Source organism: Lepisosteus platostomus, chromosome 14, assembly GCF_059453375.1.
Source record: "Lepisosteus platostomus isolate fLepPlt1 chromosome 14, fLepPlt1.hap1, whole genome shotgun sequence".
NCBI classification, from domain to species: domain Eukaryota; kingdom Metazoa; phylum Chordata; class Actinopteri; order Semionotiformes; family Lepisosteidae; genus Lepisosteus; species Lepisosteus platostomus.
Genome location: NC_142624.1, coordinates 31919977 through 31940216, shown reverse-complemented (window position 1 = coordinate 31940216; position 20240 = coordinate 31919977). Strand labels below are relative to the sequence as shown.

Sequence of the window (20240 nt, the reverse complement as noted above, 5' to 3'; positions counted from 1 at the left end):
GACACTGAGAGAGCCTGAACAAAGCAAGAGGAGTGAACGTTAAACTAATTGTATGCTCCAAGTACCTTCACAGAATGCTTTATCAAATTGATATTGGGAAATTTCCACAAAATCACTCCTTATTGCAGTTCTTGTACAACTAGCAAAACATGTTTCTCTATACTTCTACTTTTCTTACCCAACACAGTTGGTGTTCCTGGTGTGATCTCAACAACTACGGTATTAACAGATGAAAGAAGTTGCTCTTGGACTGCTGGGAGGTCAGAGAATTCAGACACTGAAAGAGCATAACTAGGATCGTAGGCAATCTTTTGCAATTCTCTGCTATCAGAGCTCCTCGTTCCAATTGCAAAGATCAACACTCCAAGTTCCTTCAGGGCCGCAGCTGGTGCTTCAACGCTGTCACTAGATCTTCCACCAGACAGCACAACAACAATCTGAGGGACACCCTCAGGACGTCTGCTGCCGGCAGATGCAGTAAAGACTCTGTCCTTAACAAACTGAAGGGCTGCCCCAGTGTACAGTGGCCTTCCGCCTTTGTGTCTAAGGCCTTTCACACTGTTAATGACATCCTCCTTTGTTGAGTATGTATTTAGATAGAAGTTAGCTGCTGGATCATTACTGTATTGGACTACAGCAACCCGATCTTTGTTCTCGTCAACTTGGAGCTTCTCTACCACTCTCTGAACAAAGTCCCGCATTGCTGGGAATCCATTTCTAGTGGAATCAGAGCCATCCAGCAGAAACACAACATCCCTTCTGACGGCATCGCCCTCAACTGTGAAATGTTCAGAGTAAAAAACAACGTCAAAACACAGAATTTGGGTTGTTCTACTGCATCAGTTATTTGGCACCATCAAGTGCTGCAAATGACATTCAGAAAAGAAATGCAAAAAACATCTACTGGAATAACACACCGATTTTGTTACTGGAACCCACATGAAGAGACCATCAAATTTGGAATATATCATTGTCGTTTAGAATAATGAGACTGCACCGATATTTCGGTCTGAATTAAGAGATTCAGAATATTTTCACCAAGTGGAAAAAGAACAACTCCATGTAGATTGAGCAACAAACGACAAGAAACTACAAAGCACAGAATACTGGCTTGAAGCCATCTCACAGAAAAGGACACTGAGAGAGCTTGAACAAAGCAAGAGGAGTGAACGTTAAACTACTGTATGCTCCAAGTACCTTCACAGAATGCTTTATCAAATTGATATTGGGAAATTTCCACAAAATCACTCCTTATTGCAGTTCTTGTACAACTAGCAAAACATGTTTCTCTATACTTCTACTTTTCTTACCCAACACAGTTGGTGTTCCTGGTGTGATCTCAACAACTACGGTATTAACAGATGAAAGAAGTTGCTCTTGGACTGCTGGGAGGTCAGAGAATTCAGACACTGAAAGAGCATAACTAGGATCGTAGGCAATCTTTTGCAATTCTCTGCTATCAGAGCTCCTCGTTCCAATTGCAAAGATCAACACTCCAAGTTCCTTCAGGGCCGCAGCTGGTGCTTCAACGCTGTCACTAGATTTTCCACCAGACAGCACAACAACAATCTGAGGGACACCCTCAGGACGTCTGCTGCCGGCAGATGCAGTAAAGACTCTGTCCTTAACAAACTGAAGGGCTGCCCCAGTGTTCAGTGGCCTTCCTCCTTTGTGTCTAAGGCCTTTCACACTGTTAATGACATCCTCCTTTGTTGAGTATGTATTTAGATAGAAGTTAGCTGCTGGATCATTACTGTATTGGACTACAGCAACCCGATCTTTGTTCTCGTCAACTTGGAGCTTCTCTACCACTCTCTGAACAAAGTCCCGCATTGCTGGGAATCCATTTCTAGTGGAATCAGAGCCATCCAGCAGAAACACAACATCCCTTCTGACGGCATCACCCTCAACTGTGAAATGTTCAGAGTAAAAAACAACGTCAAAACACAGAATTTGGGTTGTTCTACTGCATCAGTTATTTGGCACCATCAAGTGCTGCAAATGACATTCAGAAAAGAAATGCAAAAAACATCTACTGGAATAACACACCGATTTTGTTACTGGAACCCACATGAAGAGACCATCAAATTTGGAATATATCATTGTCGTTTAGAATAATGAGACTGCACCGATATTTCGGTCTGAATTAAGAGATTCAGAATATTTTCACCAAGTGGAAAAAGAACAACTCCATGTAGATTGAGCAACAAACGACAAGAAACTACAAAGCACAGAATACTGGCTTGAAGCCATCTCACAGAAAAGGACACTGAGAGAGCCTGAACAAAGCAAGAGGAGTGAACGTTAAACTACTGTATGCTCCAAGTACCTTCACAGAATGCTTTATCAAATTGATATTGGGAAATTTCCACAAAATCACTCCTCATTGCAGTTCTTGTACAACTAGCAAAACATGTTTCTCTATACTTCTACTTTTCTTACCCAACACAGTTGGTGTTCCTGGTGTGATCTCAACAACTACGGTATTAACAGATGAAAGAAGTTGCTCTTGGACTGCTGGGAGGTCAGAGAATTCAGACACTGAAAGAGCATAACTAGGATCGTAGGCAATCTTTTGCAATTCTCTGCTATCAGAGCTCCTCGTTCCAATTGCAAAGATCAACACTCCAAGTTCCTTCAGGGCCGCAGCTGGTGCTTCAACGCTGTCACTAGATCTTCCACCAGACAGCACAACAACAATCTGAGGGACACCCTCAGGACGTCTGCTGCCGGCAGATGCAGTAAAGACTCTGTCCTTAACAAACTGAAGGGCTGCCCCAGTGTTCAGTGGCCTTCCTCCTTTGTGTCTAAGGCCTTTCACACTGTTAATGACATCCTCCTTTGTTGAGTATGTATTTAGATAGAAGTTAGCTGCTGGATCATTACTGTATTGGACTACAGCAACCCGATCTTTGTTTTCATCAACTCGGAGCTTCTCTACCACTCTCTGAACAAAGTCCCGCATTGCTGGGAATCCATTTCTAGTGGAATCAGAGCCATCCAGCAGAAACACAACATCCCTTCTGACGGCATCGCCCTCAACTGTGAAATGTTCAGAGTAAAAAACAACGTCAAAACACAGAATTTGGGTTGTTCTACTGCATCAGTTATTTGGCACCATCAAGTGCTGCAAATGACATTCAGAAAAGAAATGCAAAAAACATTACTGGAATAACACACCGATTTTGTTACTGGAACCCACATGAAGAGACCATCAAATTTGCAATATATCATTGTCGTTTAGAATAATGAGACTGCACCGATACTTTGGTCTGAATTAAGAGATTCAGAATATTTTCACCAAGTGGAAAAAGAACAACTCCATGTAGATTGAGCAACAAACGACAAGAAACTACAAAGAACAGAATACTGACTTGAAGCCATCTCACAGAAAAGGACACTGAGAGAGCCTGAACAAAGCAAGAGGAGTGAACGTTGAACTACTGTATGCTCCAAGTACCTTCACAGAATGCTTTATCAAATTGATATTGGGAAATTTCCACAAAATCACTCCTTATTGCAGTTCTTGTACAACTAGCAAAACGTGTTTCTCTATACTTCTACTTTTCTTACCCAACACAGTTGGTGTTCCTGGTGTGATCTCAACAACTACGGTATTAACAGATGAAAGAAGTTGCTCTTGGACTGCTGGGAGGTCAGAGAATTCAGACACTGAAAGAGCATAACTAGGATCGTAGGCAATCTTTTGCAATTCTCTGCTATCAGAGCTCCTCGTTCCAATTGCAAAGATCAACACTCCAAGTTCCTTCAGGGCCGCAGCTGGTGCTTCAACGCTGTCACTAGATCTTCCACCAGACAGCACAACAACAATCTGAGGGACACCCTCAGGACGTCTACTGCCGGCAGATGCAGTAAAGACTCTGTCCTTAACAAACTGAAGGGCTGCCCCAGTGTTCAGTGGCCTTCCTCCTTTGTGTCTAAGGCCTTTCACACTGTTAATGACATCCTCCTTTGTTGAGTATGTATTTAGATAGAAGTTAGCTGCTGGATCATTACTGTATTGGACTACAGCAACCCGATCTTTGTTTTCATCAACTCGGAGCTTCTCCACCACTCTCTGAACAAAGTCCCGCATTGCTGGGAATCCATTTCTAGTGGAATCAGAGCCATCCAGCAGAAAAACAACATCCCTTCTGACGGCATCGCCCTCAACTGTGAAATGTTCAGAGTAAAAAACAACGTCAAAACACAGAATTTGGGTTGTTCTACTGCATCAGTTATTTGGCACCATCAAGTGCTGCAAATGACATTCAGAAAAGAAATGCAAAAAACATCTACTGGAATAACACACCAATTTTGTTACTTGAACCTACATGAAGAGACCATCAAATTTGGAATATATCATTGTCGTTTAGAATAATGAGACTGCACCGATATTTTGGTCTGAATTAAGAGATTCAGAATATTTTCACCAAGTGGAAAAAGAACAACTCCATGTAGATTGAGTACCAAACGACAAGAAACTACAAAGAACAGAATACTGACTTGAAGCCATCTCACAGAAAAGGACACTGAGAGAGCCTGAACAAAGCAAGAGGAGTGAACGTTAAACTAATTGTATGCTCCAAGTACCTTCACAGAATGCTTTATCAAATTGATATTGGGAAATTTCCACAAAATCACTCCTTATTGCAGTTCTTGTACAACTAGCAAAACATGTTTCTCTATACTTCTACTTTTCTTACCCAACACAGTTGGTGTTCCTGGTGTGATCTCAACAACTACGGTATTAACAGATGAAAGAAGTTGCTCTTGGACTGCTGGGAGGTCAGAGAATTCAGACACTGAAAGAGCATAACTAGGATCGTAGGCAATCTTTTGCAATTCTCTGCTATCAGAGCTCCTCGTTCCAATTGCAAAGATCAACACTCCAAGTTCCTTCAGGGCCGCAGCTGGTGCTTCAACGCTGTCACTAGATCTTCCACCAGACAGCACAACAACAATCTGAGGGACACCCTCAGGACGTCTGCTGCCGGCAGATGCAGTAAAGACTCTGTCCTTAACAAACTGAAGGGCTGCCCCAGTGTACAGTGGCCTTCCGCCTTTGTGTCTAAGGCCTTTCACACTGTTAATGACATCCTCCTTTGTTGAGTATGTATTTAGATAGAAGTTAGCTGCTGGATCATTACTGTATTGGAGTACAGCAACCCGATCTTTGTTTTCGTCAACTTGGAGCTTCTCTACCACTCTCTGAACAAAGTCCCGCATTGCTGGGAATCCATTTCTAGTGGAATCAGAGCCATCCAGCAGAAACACAACATCCCTTCTGACGGCATCGCCCTCAACTGTGAAATGTTCAGAGTAAAAAACAACATCAAAACACAGAATTTGGGTTGTTCTCCTGCATCAGTTATTTGGCACCATCAAGTGCTGCAAATGACATTCAGAAAAGAAATGCAAAAAACATCTACTGGAATAACACCCCAATTTTGTTACTGGAACCCACATGAAGAGACCATCAAATTTGCAATATATCATTGTCGTTTAGAATAATTAAGACTGCACAGATATTTTGGTCTGAATTAAGAGATTCAGAATATTTTCACCAAGTGGAAAAAGAACAACTCCATGTAGATTGAGCAACAAACGACAAGAAACTACAAAGCACAGAATACTGGCTTGAAGCCATCTCACAGAAAAGGACACTGAGAGAGCCTGAACAAAGCAAGAGGAGTGAACGTTAAACTACTGTATGCTCCAAGTACCTTCACAGAATGCTTTATCAAATTGATATTGGGAAATTTCCACAAAATCATTCCTTATTGCAGTTCTTGTACAACTAGCAAAACATATTTCTCTATACTTCTACTTTTCTTACCCAACACAGTTGGTGTTCCTGGTGTGATCTCAACAACTACGGTATTAACAGATGAAAGAAGTTGCTCTTGGACTGCTGGGAGGTCAGAGAATTCAGACACTGAAAGAGCATAACTAGGATCGTAGGCAATCTTTTGCAATTCTCTGCTATCAGAGCTCCTCGTTCCAATTGCAAAGATCAACACTCCAAGTTCCTTCAGGGCCGCAGCTGGTGCTTCAACGCTGTCACTAGATCTTCCACCAGACAGCACAACAACAATCTGAGGGACACCCTCAGGACGTCTGCTGCCGGCAGATGCAGTAAAGACTCTGTCCTTAACAAACTGAAGGGCTGCCCCAGTGTTCAGTGGCCTTCCTCCTTTGTGTCTAAGGCCTTTCACACTGTTAATGACATCCTCCGTTGTTGAGTATGTATTTAGATAGAAGTTAGCTGCTGGATCATTACTGTATTGGACTACAGCAACCCGATCTTTGTTTTCATCAACTCGGAGCTTCTCCACCACTCTCTGAACAAAGTCCCTGATTGCTGGGAATCCATTTCTAGTGGAATCAGAGCCATCTAGCAGAAACACAACATCCCTTCTGACGGCATCGCCCTCAACTGTGAAATGTTCAGAGTAAAAAACAACGTCAAAACACAGAATTTGGGTTGTTCTACTCCATCAATTATCTGGCACCATCAAGTGCTGCAAATGACATTCAGAAAGGAAATGCAAAAAACATGTAGTGGAATAACACACCAATTTTGTATTATCGTTTAAAATCATGAGATTCTACTGATGTTTTGGTCTGAATTAGACCAGAAAAGATTCAGAATATTTTCACCAACTGGAAAAAGAACAATTCAATGTAGACTGAGCAATAACCGACAGAATCATCTCTTCTGATGGTATCGTCTCAACTGTGAAATGTTTAGAGTAAACAATAATTTTTAATTTTGTACTGTGTCACCTGTTTGGTACTATCAAATGGCAAAAATAATATAATTAATGTACTGTATAAAAACTGTAAAAACAACAAGCTATGTGTAGTTTTTTTACTGTGGTATTTTTATATTGATGTGGTTAAAAAAAGTAAATTTTAAACATGATAAATTGGTAAAATGGCACTTATCAATTCTAACATCTACAAATTAGTGTAAAAATAAATTCATTGTTATGTTACAGGGATTCTACGATTCTGACTTCACGAGTCAATGTAGTATAAATTGGCTATTTTTAAGTGATTCAGTGTCTATTTTTTATTTTTTAGTAAAGTGATTTTAATCATAATCATTTTAAGTGTTAAAAACAAACAGTACCCACATTCTTTTATTTAATCTGAGTGTAAAGTGAACTTTTAATGCAAACTGTACTACTGCCTCAGGATTTGCTACAAAAATGAGTGTTATATATATACAGTATAAATGTGTATGTGATTTGTAAAATGCAATTTTAACTCCACTCCATAAATCTCACTCGTCTTTTTCTTCTTTGGTGTTCTTGGTTACATCTGCCTATAGTTTAATTCAAAATGCTTGGACTATAGAGCTTAGCCTGCACTTTACCCAGAAACCTTTTTCTGGAATTATTAAGAAGAAAAATATGATGTTTGAATAATGCCTCTTATATTAAACTTTAGTGTTATACTGTAGATAGTGTTATATATCTTTAATTGCTTTTCAGTAATTATTTCATTATTTATTGAAAGGAAATGCTAACACACTCAACTTGAGTCATCAAGTATAGTTTTCCTTACCTATGATATAAGGGAATTCTTTCTTTTGTTGCAGGATTCCTCTTTTCAGAATTGAAAAGAGCTGTTGCTGTATGCTTTCAAGATGGTCAAAATCAGAAACAGACAATGTGAAACCAGGTTTGTACGAAATAGCTTCCATTTCTTGTGTGTCTGCATTTCCAATACCAATACCAAAAGACACAATAGTGCTATTTCTCAAAGAAGCTGCTGGCCTTTTAACATCATCTCTGGACTTTCCACCAGACAGCAGAATTAATATCTGAGGAACACCTTCAAGATGTCTGCTACCAGCAGAAGCAGTAAACACATGATCCCTAACAAACTGCAGAGCTGCCCCAGTGTTGAGCGGTCTTCCTCCTTTGTGCTTCAGGAGCTTGATTGACTTTAAAGTATCGTCTTTCTTTAAAAATGAATTTAGGTAGAAATTTGCCACGGCTGTATTGCTGTATTGGATAACAGCAACTCGATCTTTGTTTTCTTCCACATCAAGACCGTCCACTATTCTCTGAACAAAGTCACGCATTGCTGGGAATCCATTTCTGCTATTATCAGACCCATCAAGTAGAAATACAACATCCCTCCGTGCAGCTTCAGTCTCAACTAAAAATGTACAGGAGCAAAAGGTAATTAAATGAACTTAGTTATTAATTTGTTTTAGTGGTAAAATATATTTCAGATTAATAATATACAAAAGCCAGTTTATAACTGATGTTTTATATTACTCTTAATTTTAAAAGTGGTCAATTTAAAATTCTATATCCTTACCTATTATTTTAGGTACTTCCTGGGACCTCTGATGAGCCACTCTTGTCACTAGTTTCTGTTGAATTCTAAAAAGCTCATCAAATTCAGTGACTGAGAAAGCATAGCTAGGTTGGAATGAAATTGTCTGTAGTTCAACAGGATCCATGTTTCTTGTTCCAATAACAAAAAGCACAACCCCCAGCCTTTTTAGAGCATTGGCGGGGCCTCTTAGAGCATCTTTTGATCTACCGCCGGTCAGAAGTATTAAAATCTGAGGAACACCCTCAAGACGTCTACTTCCAGTGTTTGGGATAAAGACATTGTCCTTAACAAACTGGAGAGCTGCTCCAGTGTAATGGGGTCTACCCCCTTTGGGTTTTAGTTGTCTGACTGCATTGAGCACACTTTCTTTTGTTGAGTGAGTATTCAGGTAAAAATTAGCTAGTGACTCGTTACTGTACTGCACTACAGCAACACGATCTTTGTTTTCCTCCACATCAAATTGTTCCAGGACTCTTAGAACAAAGTCACGGATTGCTGGAAATTTACTTCTAGTATCATCAGTACCATCCAGAAGAAAGACAATGTCTCTTTTTACAGTGGAACTTTCATCTAGGACAAACATTCAAGAAGAAAAAAAAACTTAATTACAAAGATATAGACTAAGAATTTTGCCCTACTTTGTGGCAATTCAAACCTGCAGATATTCAAGTCTTATCAGTGTGTATAACACACTGCTCCCAGCTCCCAGCTGGGAGGTTCAAACTCTGAGCTCCTTCAAGAAACATGGACAAAATTGTAATTTTAAGTATTATACATGTTCTAATTATAAGAAAAATTGGTCTTACTTACTATTACTCTATGTATAGTACATTATACACTATATGTTGATATACATGTTATATATACTTGTGAATCACTAAAAATATATAAATTAACTTCATAATTCCTCACAACATTGTTATAAAACACACATAAGAGAAAACAAATATGACAAACATTCTTGTGTCTTCAAGAATGAAAACACAATCAACATATTATTTTTAAAATCTGAACAAAACCACTATAGTTTACATCAACAAACATGTTCAAGTAATTTACTATTCCCATCCTTACCTACAAGTACTGGAGGTTCTGGAAGCATTTCCTGAGCGCTGCTCATGATATAGGATAGTAATTGTTTCTGTATGTTTTTAAGGTCATCAAAATCAGAAACTGAAAAGGCAAAACTAGGCTCAGAAGATATTGTTTGCAGCTCAAGTGTGTCGGCATTCTTTATTCCAATGCCAAAAGCAAGGATTCCGCTCTCTTTCAGAGCTCCTGCTGGAGCCCTAACATCATCTTTGGACCTTCTACTACTTATTACAAATAAAAACTGAGGAACACCTTCAAGAAGTCTGCTACCAGCAGAAGGTGTAAAGACACTATTCTTCACAAACTGCAGAGCTGCCCCAGTGTTGAGGGGTCTTCCTCCTTTGTATGTTAATCCTCTTAAAGCATTCAGGACATCATCCTTTGTTGAGTACGAGTTCAGGTAGAAATTAACTGCAGGGTTATTACTGTACTGGACGACAGAAACTCGATCTTTGTTCTCCTCCACGTTGAGATTCTCTACTATTCTTTCAACAAAACTACGGATTGCTTCAAAGCCAAGTTTAACATCATCGGAGCCATCAAGTAGAAACACAACATCCCTTTTGGTAGATTCTGCATCAACTACAAAGTATATTAAAATATGTGTTACTACATGAAAGAATTTCATAATTCACAGCATGTAATATTTAAAACTCTACTTTTATGAATCAAAACTATATGTCACTAGATCATAGAAGACATTAAAAGTATGTTTTAAAATATGTACAAATCAGATGAGATTAGTTTGATTAATGTACTGTATTTAACTTCTAAATAAATTTTGTATTTGAACCTTACTCTTTTAAGCAATTACTCTCATTCTCCTGATCAAATTTAAAGAGCTGTTCAGTTTCTAGAACCAAATAAAACATTTTAACTTCACATCTTCCCACTAATATAAATGAAAGAAGAAAACGGAAGCCAAAACTTAGTACTCCTCGCAGCTTGGACAATTGTTCCTGTAATGTAGATGAGAATAACTGCCTAGACAGCAGTTCATGTTTTCTTACCTAAAACCAGAGTTGATTCTGTTTCTTTTCGTTGTAGGACACTTTTTGCCAGGGATAAAAGCTGCTGCTCAATAGTTGGAAGATCATTTAAATCAGGAATGGATAATGCATAACTAGGCTCATAGGATATTGTTTGTAGTTCAAGAGTATCAGCACTTCCTGTGCCTATACCCAATGGGATAACCCCGATTCCTTTCAACGCAGTTACTGGTCCTCTTATATCATCTCTGGATCTTCCCCCAGTCAACAGAATTAACATCTGAGGAACACCTTCAAGATGTCTGCTACCAGCAGAAGGTGTAAACACATTATCCTTAACAAACTGCAGAGCTGCCCCAGTGTTGAGGGGTCTTCCTCCTTTCTGTCTCAGGCCTCTTATGGTATTAATGACATCATCCTTTGTAGAATATGTATTCAGATAGAAGTTAGCTGCTGCGTCATTACTGTACTGGATCACAGCCACACGATCTCTGCTTTCCTCCACATCAAGTTTTTCCACTACTCTACGGACAAAGTCGCGCATTGCTGGGAATCCGCTCCTGGAGTCATCAGAACCATCCAAGAGGAACACAATGTCCCTTTTTCTAGTGTCTGTTTCAGGCACAAAGGACACGTAAAAGGTGTTATTAGATCTAGCTATAGAAAGTTTTTACATTGAAAAAGGTATTACAAGCAATGCTATTCTCCTTTACATGTCAAAAGTGTTATTATGAAATGCATTAAGCTACTGTATGTCAGATTCATTCTTTTGTAAAGATTTTGCTCCATCAACAAAACAATAATTTGTAATAATTGTGCTTTAAGTTAAATTTAAATGACCAATCGCATTTTCTAGAATAGATTGTGCAACTTTTTGTTATATTATGCACCTTATTTCCAATTAATACCTATAATATCTGACTTGTTTAACAAGGACAACAGCATCAAAACTAATGGTACCTACAGGTGGCTCCAGATTTGTTTGTTTCCTGGATATACTGTATTATATTGTAAATTAAATTTGGTTTCAGTAAACATAAAGTACTGCAGGTTTACATTTAGTCTATATTGCATAAATAATAAAGCAAAAAAATGCTATAAGTACCAGTGATGGATGACACAATGCATATTAGCCCAAAAATGATAGCATATTTTTCTAAATACACAATGTTCAAATGAAATTACACCCACTAAAATATGTTAAAAAAAATTACAATTTAATGGTTTTTAGTCATTTGGTAGTTTCACAAAATAATTTTATAGAGCTTTCCAGCTTGTTTGCCATCGGGAAATTAAGGATGCTACACAGCAGCAAAATGGGTAACAGCAATAAAAAAGCAGAGGTTCCAGATTTGATTCTAATATTCATTATCTACAAGTTCAATGCTAATGGGATGGTTGCTATCCTACCAGGAAGAGGAAAGACTAACTGAAAGTGCAGTCTGAAGAGTTTGGAAGACCCAAGGGAAAAAAGTCTTAAAATAGCTCTGTTATCATCAGGATACAAAAAGACTTCCATCTGAGCTTAATCTCATGAATTGCAGCAGAGTTCTACAGCAACATAAAATGAAAACACTCATGGACTTCCAGGTCCAATGGCATCAAGTGATGCAGATGGATGAAAAACAAACTTACTTTTCGGGAAGTCTCATCACTAGTACAGTTTACACAGACAGGTAATGTGCATGTGGAAAAAGAATGCCATCCCTTCTGTCAAATATGGCAGCAGGTCTATTTTGCTGGTGCCCTTGTTAGAATTGAGGAATGGATATATACCCAAATGTTTAAGGAAATGTATTCCTATTTCCTGCTCCTATGAGGCTTAAGCTTGACCATAATAATCTCCAGACCCCAATTCAGTACAACAGTTGTGCTATGAAAAGAAAGCTCTTCACAAGCGCAAACCACTGAATCTGAAGGAGAAGCAAAATGTCCTTATAAAGGAATGATCAAAATTCCCTATTGAGAAGGGCCTGAACTTTGTAACACGGGAATAGTGCCTTCTTTGCAGTATCAAAGCCATAGGAAAATTAATAAAATGATTTCCATGGAACAAATAATGTTGAACATTGCATATTAACAAAAGATAATTATTTTGGACATACTGTATTTGTTTTTGCAATATCCAGTACTGATAGTCTTACAGTTTTTCACTTACTTATCAACACATACTAAAGGTGTTTCAGTATTTGTTCAGGTACAGTATAATGCAAAAATTAATTATAAATAAATTTGGAATCAACTATGCACGTTAAATGGCAGATGCACTATGATAAATGTGGTATACAGTATATACAGTAAAAGCCACAGGAGTAGGAAACTAATATGAGTATACTTGCCTGTATACTATACAAAAAAAGGCTCATAATTACTAAAATGTACAATATAAACATTTTCTCTCCCTTTAGCTGTGTTCTGCTTTATTATTTGATGCTTGAAATATGTGAGTGTGATCTTGAAAAGTGTTTTAAGGCTCATTTTAGCAATTAGGCAGTCTGTTCGTTCTGTTCATTCATATTAAAGTTAGCATTCCCTTACCTATCACTGTTGTCGATTCGGGGGACTTCAACTGTGCAGCTCTGGCCATAGCTGTCAAAAGGTGCTGCTGAATGCTTGGAATGTCAGGAAAATCGGGAATAGAGAAAGCATAACGAGGTTCGTGTGAAATTGTTTGTATCTCAAGTGTGTCTGCATTCTTTGTTCCAATCACTAAAGAAACAATTCCAGCTGTTTTCATGACTGTTACAGCACTTCTCACATCATCTCTGGACCTCCCACCAGTCAGCAGAATTAACAGCTGAGGAACACCTTCAAGACGTCTGCTACCAGCAGAAGCAGCAAACACACTGTCTTCAACAAACTGAAGAGCTGCGCCAGTGTTCAGTGGCCTTCCCCCTTTGTGTTTCAGGCCTTTCACGCTATTAATGACATCCTCCTTTGTTGAGTATGTATTTAGATAGAAGTTAGCTGCTGAATCGTCACTGTACTGGACTACAGCAACTCGATCTTTGCCTTCCTCCACATTGAACTTCTCCACCACTCTCTGAACAAAGTCGCGCATTGCTGGGAATCCATTTCTAGTGTCGTCAGAACCATCCAGCAGAAATACGACATCCCTTTCTGCTGTGTCTACTTCAACTAGGACACACATTAAACAGATATATAATTAATAATACTGAAATCAAAACTGGGTTAATTCACAGTGATTGCTGTGCATTGCATTGCTGGGAATCCATTTCTAGTGTAATCAGAGCCATCCAGCAGAAACACAACATCTCTTTGTCCAACTTCAGTTTCAACTAGGAAGCACATTAACACAGATTAATGAATTTCTCTGTACAAAATCTGCATTAGATTGCATGTTTTGAAAATGTGACTTTAGACATGTAAATTACTGAAGTAATTGTTTCTGTTTATTACAAATAATGGATTGTATAGGGATTAGTAATTCCTTTATTTGTGATTTCAGGTTTATTAATAAGCCTGGAATGTTTGGATCATCCTTTAAATACATATGTGGCTTTCACTTAAAATATGTGAATATAGTAATATAAGCACTGTCAGGTATATATTTGAAACTGAATGTGCTGTAAACTGTACCATTATTGTTTCTAAAACACAGTTATTTAGATTTGTCACTTGTTAGAAATGTTTGCATTCTAAACTATACATTGTAGACAAAGAATGTCCTAGAACTATCTTACATTGTGATTTTGAGGAAAAATAATGAGAATTCAGCAGCAATTTATTTAATTATATAAATTGATATTAATTCAATATGCAGGTATTTATAGAACTAACATTTAATGATGCCCTATTATTTTAAATTATTAATTAAAAATGACAACATTTATAGACTAACATCAGAAAAAAACAATGTAATAAATTTAATCAAATTACCTTACTATAATTTGTACAAATGTGTGTAAGATAAGGTGATTTCTGACAAGGTTTGGCTGTAGGCTGACTTGAAGGAGAAAGTAATAATAAATTTGGCTAAGGAAGAAAAACAGCTATTTCATGTTGTCTGCGATTCCTTATTCAAAACATTGTTTAATTTACAGTAGTTTAGTATTCAACATAAGTAATAAGGAATAGGTTGCTAAATGAACATGCAATTGTATGTGTATTTCATGTGAACCTATAACATGTAAATGTAGTCTTGGACTACAGTATTTTATTTTTATTCATTCTTAAACCTTAGTCTAAAAAACCTGAACCACCTTTTTGCTTACCTATAACTGTTGGCTGTTGTGGCCTCTGTTGTGGAGAAACTGTTTTTATCATGGATAAAAATTGATTCTGAATACTCTTCAGATCATCAAAGTCAGACACAAACAAAGCAAAATCAGGAACGTGAGAGACTGTCTGTAGCTCAAGTGTGTCAGCATTCCGTATTCCAATACTGAAGGGCACAATTCCAGCACCTTTTATCTCAAGTACTGAACTTAGAATGTCATCACTGGACCTTCCACCACTTATCAGGATCAACATTTGTGGAACACCTTCAAGACGTCTGCTACCAGCAGAAGGTGTAAGCACATTATCCTTAACAAACCGCAGAGCTGCCCCAGTGTTGAGCGGTCTTCCTCCTTTGTGTCTCAGGCCTCTTATGGTATTAATGACATCCTCCTTTGTCGTATATGTATTCAGATAGAAGTTAGCTGTTGCGTCATTACTGTACTGGATCACAGCAACTCTGTCTTTGTTTCCCTCCACACTGAGGTTCTCCACTACTCTCTGAACAAAGTCGCGCATTGCTGGGAATCCATTTCTAGTGTCGTCAGAACCATCCAGCAGAAATACGACATCCCTTTCTGCTGTGTCTACTTCAACTAGGACACACATTAAACAGATATATAATTAATAATACTGAAATCAAAACTGGGTTAATTCACAGTGAGTAATTTCTAATGACGTACAGTACAAGCCATTCGCATATGCTGTTTAGGCATGATTTAGTGTGAGGTCAGCAAAGACTGAATAATACTATACTATTCAGTCATTAGTAAGCCTAAATGATATGCTACTCATTGTATTGTATTACTCTAAGAGAACATGTTTGTGTGTATGAATATCTGAACTATAATATATCATATGGAAATTAGATACGCATACACGTGAGGTTGTGACAAATTCATTGCTCTGTAAAATACATGTCATGTTTTGGGCCAAAACTCAAATACTATATAGGTATCTTTGTTGGAAAACTGATAAATCTGGCATGTCTGTTAACTCACATAAACAGCAGTAAATCTTGTATATGACATTACATCAATGAACTTGTGTTTATACACACATGATTCCATGAACATTTGTTTTATCTACTTTTGTCTAAGTATGGTGGTACACTATAGTTCAAAGCACTAAAATTCACTTTGTTAGTGAAACAAAAGGAAATCATCAAGTCAAAAAAGTAGAATCAAAATCTAACCTTTTTACAAATACATTCATTTTTCTTTTGTAATCTGATATAACTAGGGTTAAATGGTAATGATATAAATTATTTCTATTATTTTCTTCATCTGTAATTCAGTAAACATCTTTGAATGTGCAAAAAGAAGACATACTGTAATTTGCCGAATCAAAGCTTCATAATAGAACATGATCATACATAACACAAAGAAAATTAAGTGATCGGCAATATTGATGCAATAACACCCAACCACAAACAACAACTCTCATGCGTAAAAATAAAATATTAAAAATGTTGAAATGGATAAAATGTCATTAGTCACCACTGCAGTAAATTCCCAAAGTGAAACATACTGTAAGTTGAAAACAGACTTCATTGTGAAAGACGCAAGAAATAGCCAATGAAGTCAAAATTCTTCTAGTGATAAGAGGTTCTGGGAACGCAGAGAGAACACACAATGATACAGAAATCATTGGCTCAAGAAAGAGCAAAAAGCACAATAGTGCACAAAAGTATTCTCCACAGAAACCTGTGATGATTACAGTTTAAGAACCAGAAAAGAAGAGATAGTCATATATATAGCCAAAAAAGACTAGGCTAAGAAGCCATTTAGATAAACAAAACAATAAACACTCTGGCTTATTTTTTGTTTATTTAACAGAAGATTATGGATACTAGAAAATATCCATTTTCGCAAAAGTCAGGCTCTGATTTTCCATACAAAATGAGATAACGAAACTAATCTTAACTGTTGTTTTCTTCTTTAAAAGAATGAAAGTTTCACTAACTTTAAAGACCTGTGAATAGATCCCTTCATTTTATTATTTTTATCAAGGTAACCATGCATGGTTTCTTACCCACAGTAGTCGGAGATTCAGTTTCCAATTTGGATTTAATGAAGGACAAAACCTGTGGCTGAATGGATAAGAGTTCACCAAAGAAAGGAAGATTGAAAAGAAAACTAGGAGAATATGAAATGGTTTGCAGCTCAGTTTCATTTGCATCTTTCATTCCAATGGCGAAAGAAAGAACTCCAAGTTTTTTCAAAGCAGCCGCTTCACCCCTAACATCATCTTGGGAGCTTTTCCCTGTCAGGAGAATTAATATCTGAGGAACACCTTCAAGACGTCTGCTACCAGCAGAAGGAGTAAAGACATTGTCCTTAACAAACTGGAGAGCTGCCCCTGTGTTGAGGGGTCTTCCCCCTTTATGTCTCAGGCTTCTTACTGCATAGACAACAGCTTTCTTGGTTTTATGAGTCTTTAGGTAAAAATATGGTGACGGGTCATTGCTATACTGGACAACTGCAACCCGGACTTTATCCTCTTCAATGTCAAGGTTTTCCACCATCCTTCGAACAAATTCTCGGATTGCAGGCAATCCATTTCTAGAGTCATCAGAACCATCAAGAAGAAACACCACATCTCTTTTAAAGCCTTCTGTATCAACTAGGATACATAATAGAAAGGAAGCAGGATGTCAGGCAGGAAAATTCAACATGCTCAAACTTGGAGATTTAAAAGTATTCATAAGATAATTATAATGGAGAAGGGACTCTTGTTGGCATGGTAATTGTCAAACTGCACACATTTATACTGACTTTTCCTTTACTTTACAATATTGCATTATATATCTATTTGGCTAATAATATTTTAAGCTATAAAAAGATTCCTAACAAAATATAGGAAATTACATGTCTCCTTACAAGGAGATATTCAACTTTGCACTTAATTTCAAAATAAAAGTAAAGCGTATCAAAGTGGAGAAATGAACCAAGCAAACATTGTTGCATTAAGAAAATGTTGCATTAAGAAAACAAAAGTGTTAGATGAACAAACAACCCAATCCTTTGGAAAGAAAAGTGGATGACTCAAAAGGTCATCCACAGAGGAAAAATGGATGAAAAGAAACATCCCAGGATCAAAGCAGGGCAAAACAGATCAAAACAGAATGCATACTGTATGTAAAGGTATAAGAATCCAGTCACAGATTCCATGGAGATGAAGAATAGTTCGTAAATCAGTTGTTTGTTCTATATTGAAAAATATTTTAAATGCATATATACTGTATATATGCTGCATATACACACATGTACACATAGTATATGTATACTCACATATATATATACACAACATTTACATGTTTGTGTACACAGTGTACATGGTGCCTACTGTACATTAGTTAATCTGAAAAGCTAAAAGGAGAAAAGTCTGCAAAGCAAAATTTAGGATTCCAACATCCTGAAAGGAAGAACATTGTACATCTTAGAAAATGTTGCCATTGTTGTTACTGTATGTGATTCATTGGTATAAGTAACTACAGTACATATGAATATTATACATTTGAATAGTATATAATTACTGTACTGTTCAAGACTTGAAAACCATGCTTTAGTCCTTACCTACAACCTCGGGACTTTCAGGGATCACAGTATCATCTGTACCTCTGGAAACACTTTTAACTGTGGACACAAGCTGCTGATGGACTAACTGAAGGTCAGACAACTCGGGGACCGGGTACACATAATTGGGAGCGTAGGCAATAACTTCCAGTTCACGTGGATCTGCATTGCTCACACCAATACCAAATGGAACAACTCCAAGCCCTTTAAGAGCAGATGCAGGGCCTCTAACATCATCTGTGGACCTTCCACTTGTCAGGAATATTAATATCTGGGGGATGCGCTCCAAATGTCTGCTGCCACCAGAAGCAGTAAAGACATGGTCCCTAACAAACCGGAGAGCTGCCCCAGTGTTCAAGGGTCTCCCTCCTTTATGGCTTAGACGTCTTATGGTATTAATGACATCCTCCTTTGTTGAGTATGAATTTAGATAGAAGTTAACTACTGGAAAATTACTGTACTGGATCACAGCAACTCGGTCTTTGCTTTCCTCCACATTGAGGTTCTCCACTACTCTTTCAACAAATTCCTGTATTGCTGGGAATCCATTTTTAGTGCCATCAGAGCCATCCAGTAGAAACACAACATCCCTTTTCAATTCTGTATAACATAAGGTATGATAAACAAAAGACTTGTAAGACAAATGCTGCATTTTAGGAGCTGATTGCCAACATTGCTGAAAAACAGTCTTTTTCAGGCTTCTACTAGATTCAACACAAAATCTATCAAATAAAATTATACTTACCTTGGCTTAAAATGTCAATTAGTTTTTCTCTTGGGAGGGAGACGTAGTATGAAAGTCGTTCTTGAATTTGGTTGAGTTCATTGAAGCCAGCAGCCAAGAAAGTGAAGGAAGGATTGTGTGAAATTGCTTCTATCTGACTGCGATCTGCATTCTTCACTCCAATGCCAAAGGGCACAACTCCAGCTGTCTTTAGGGAGCTAGCAGGGGCTCTAACATTATCTCTAGATTGTCCTGTAGATAAAACTATCAAAATCTGGGGAACATTTTCTGAAATCCGGCTGCCATGAACTGGTGTTAATATGGTTTCTTGCACAAAGGTCAGAGCCGCACCAGTGTTCAGAGTCCGACCACCTCTTAGCCTGAGAGCATTAACAGCACCAACAACCTGCTCTTTCGTGGTGTACGAGTTCAGGTAGAATTCAGGTTTTGGCTTCTCACTGTACTGGACCACAGAAATCCGCACTTTATCGCTTCCAACGTCAAGAGCACTGACGACTTTTAAGATGAGATCTCGGATATAGGGGAAATCAGCTCCAGCGCCATCAGAGCCATCTACCAGGAACACAACATCTTTCTTTTCTGCAAAAAAAAGTTACATTTTCAATTACACATTACACAAACCCTTGTGTAAAAACTTTTGTTTTTCTATATTTACCCTTGGGCATTGTCCAGGAATATTGACACCTTAAGAATGGGGACAACTAAAGAGATGTGAGAAGTTTTAAAATTCTCCCATGATTGCAATAACGAGCTGATTTAAGTTGTTAAGAGCTCAGTTTAAATAAACACCTCCTTAGAGCAGAATTCTGATTAAAAAAGGGTAGCTGAATATATTTTACTGTATCTTTTCCTTGAAAACTAAATCTTTGATATTTAATGTATGAAACATCAACAAGTAGGGTATTGTATTGGACAGTTTGACAAAATAGAAAACCAAGCTTAAGCTGATCAGTACTTCCCTGCAAATTAATCAGGTATTCTCTAAATTCTACAGGGGGTTAGGTAATCTATGCATAAATCAGATGGTATGATTGTTTATACATTAATTACATTAAGATTACAGAATGTCATAATATTCTGAGGATTAAGGATGGCTACTGTAATATCCAAATCATGCATGCCCTGTTGTCTGGGATACCCCACTTACAAATCACACACCACTAACTGCGTGTGGAAGTAATAAGATTCAGTATAGAGTACTGTATGTCAGCATTAATGGCAAATGTCAAATTAACA

General features: G+C 37.7%; 1 protein-coding gene across 1 annotated transcript in view; it reads right to left on the bottom strand.

Moving 5' to 3' along the window:
* LOC148649270 (uncharacterized) overlaps window positions 1–20240 on the bottom strand; it is a 128362-nt gene that overhangs the window by 88307 nt on the left and 19815 nt on the right. Inside the window, exons 7-20 of the mRNA XM_088605690.1 lie at window positions 19005–19583; window positions 16716–17294; window positions 14678–15277; window positions 13331–13574; window positions 10464–10813; window positions 9436–10026; window positions 8341–8931; window positions 7576–8175; window positions 5840–6439; window positions 4707–5306; window positions 3574–4173; window positions 2443–3042; window positions 1311–1910; window positions 179–778 (exon numbers count right to left, since the gene is read on the bottom strand). Of these exons, the coding sequence (XP_088461816.1) occupies window positions 179–778; window positions 1311–1910; window positions 2443–3042; window positions 3574–4173; window positions 4707–5306; window positions 5840–6439; window positions 7576–8175; window positions 8341–8931; window positions 9436–10026; window positions 10464–10813; window positions 13331–13574; window positions 14678–15277; window positions 16716–17294; window positions 19005–19583 (7734 nt within the window). The remainder of the gene's footprint in view (window positions 1–178; window positions 779–1310; window positions 1911–2442; window positions 3043–3573; window positions 4174–4706; window positions 5307–5839; window positions 6440–7575; window positions 8176–8340; window positions 8932–9435; window positions 10027–10463; window positions 10814–13330; window positions 13575–14677; window positions 15278–16715; window positions 17295–19004; window positions 19584–20240) is intronic.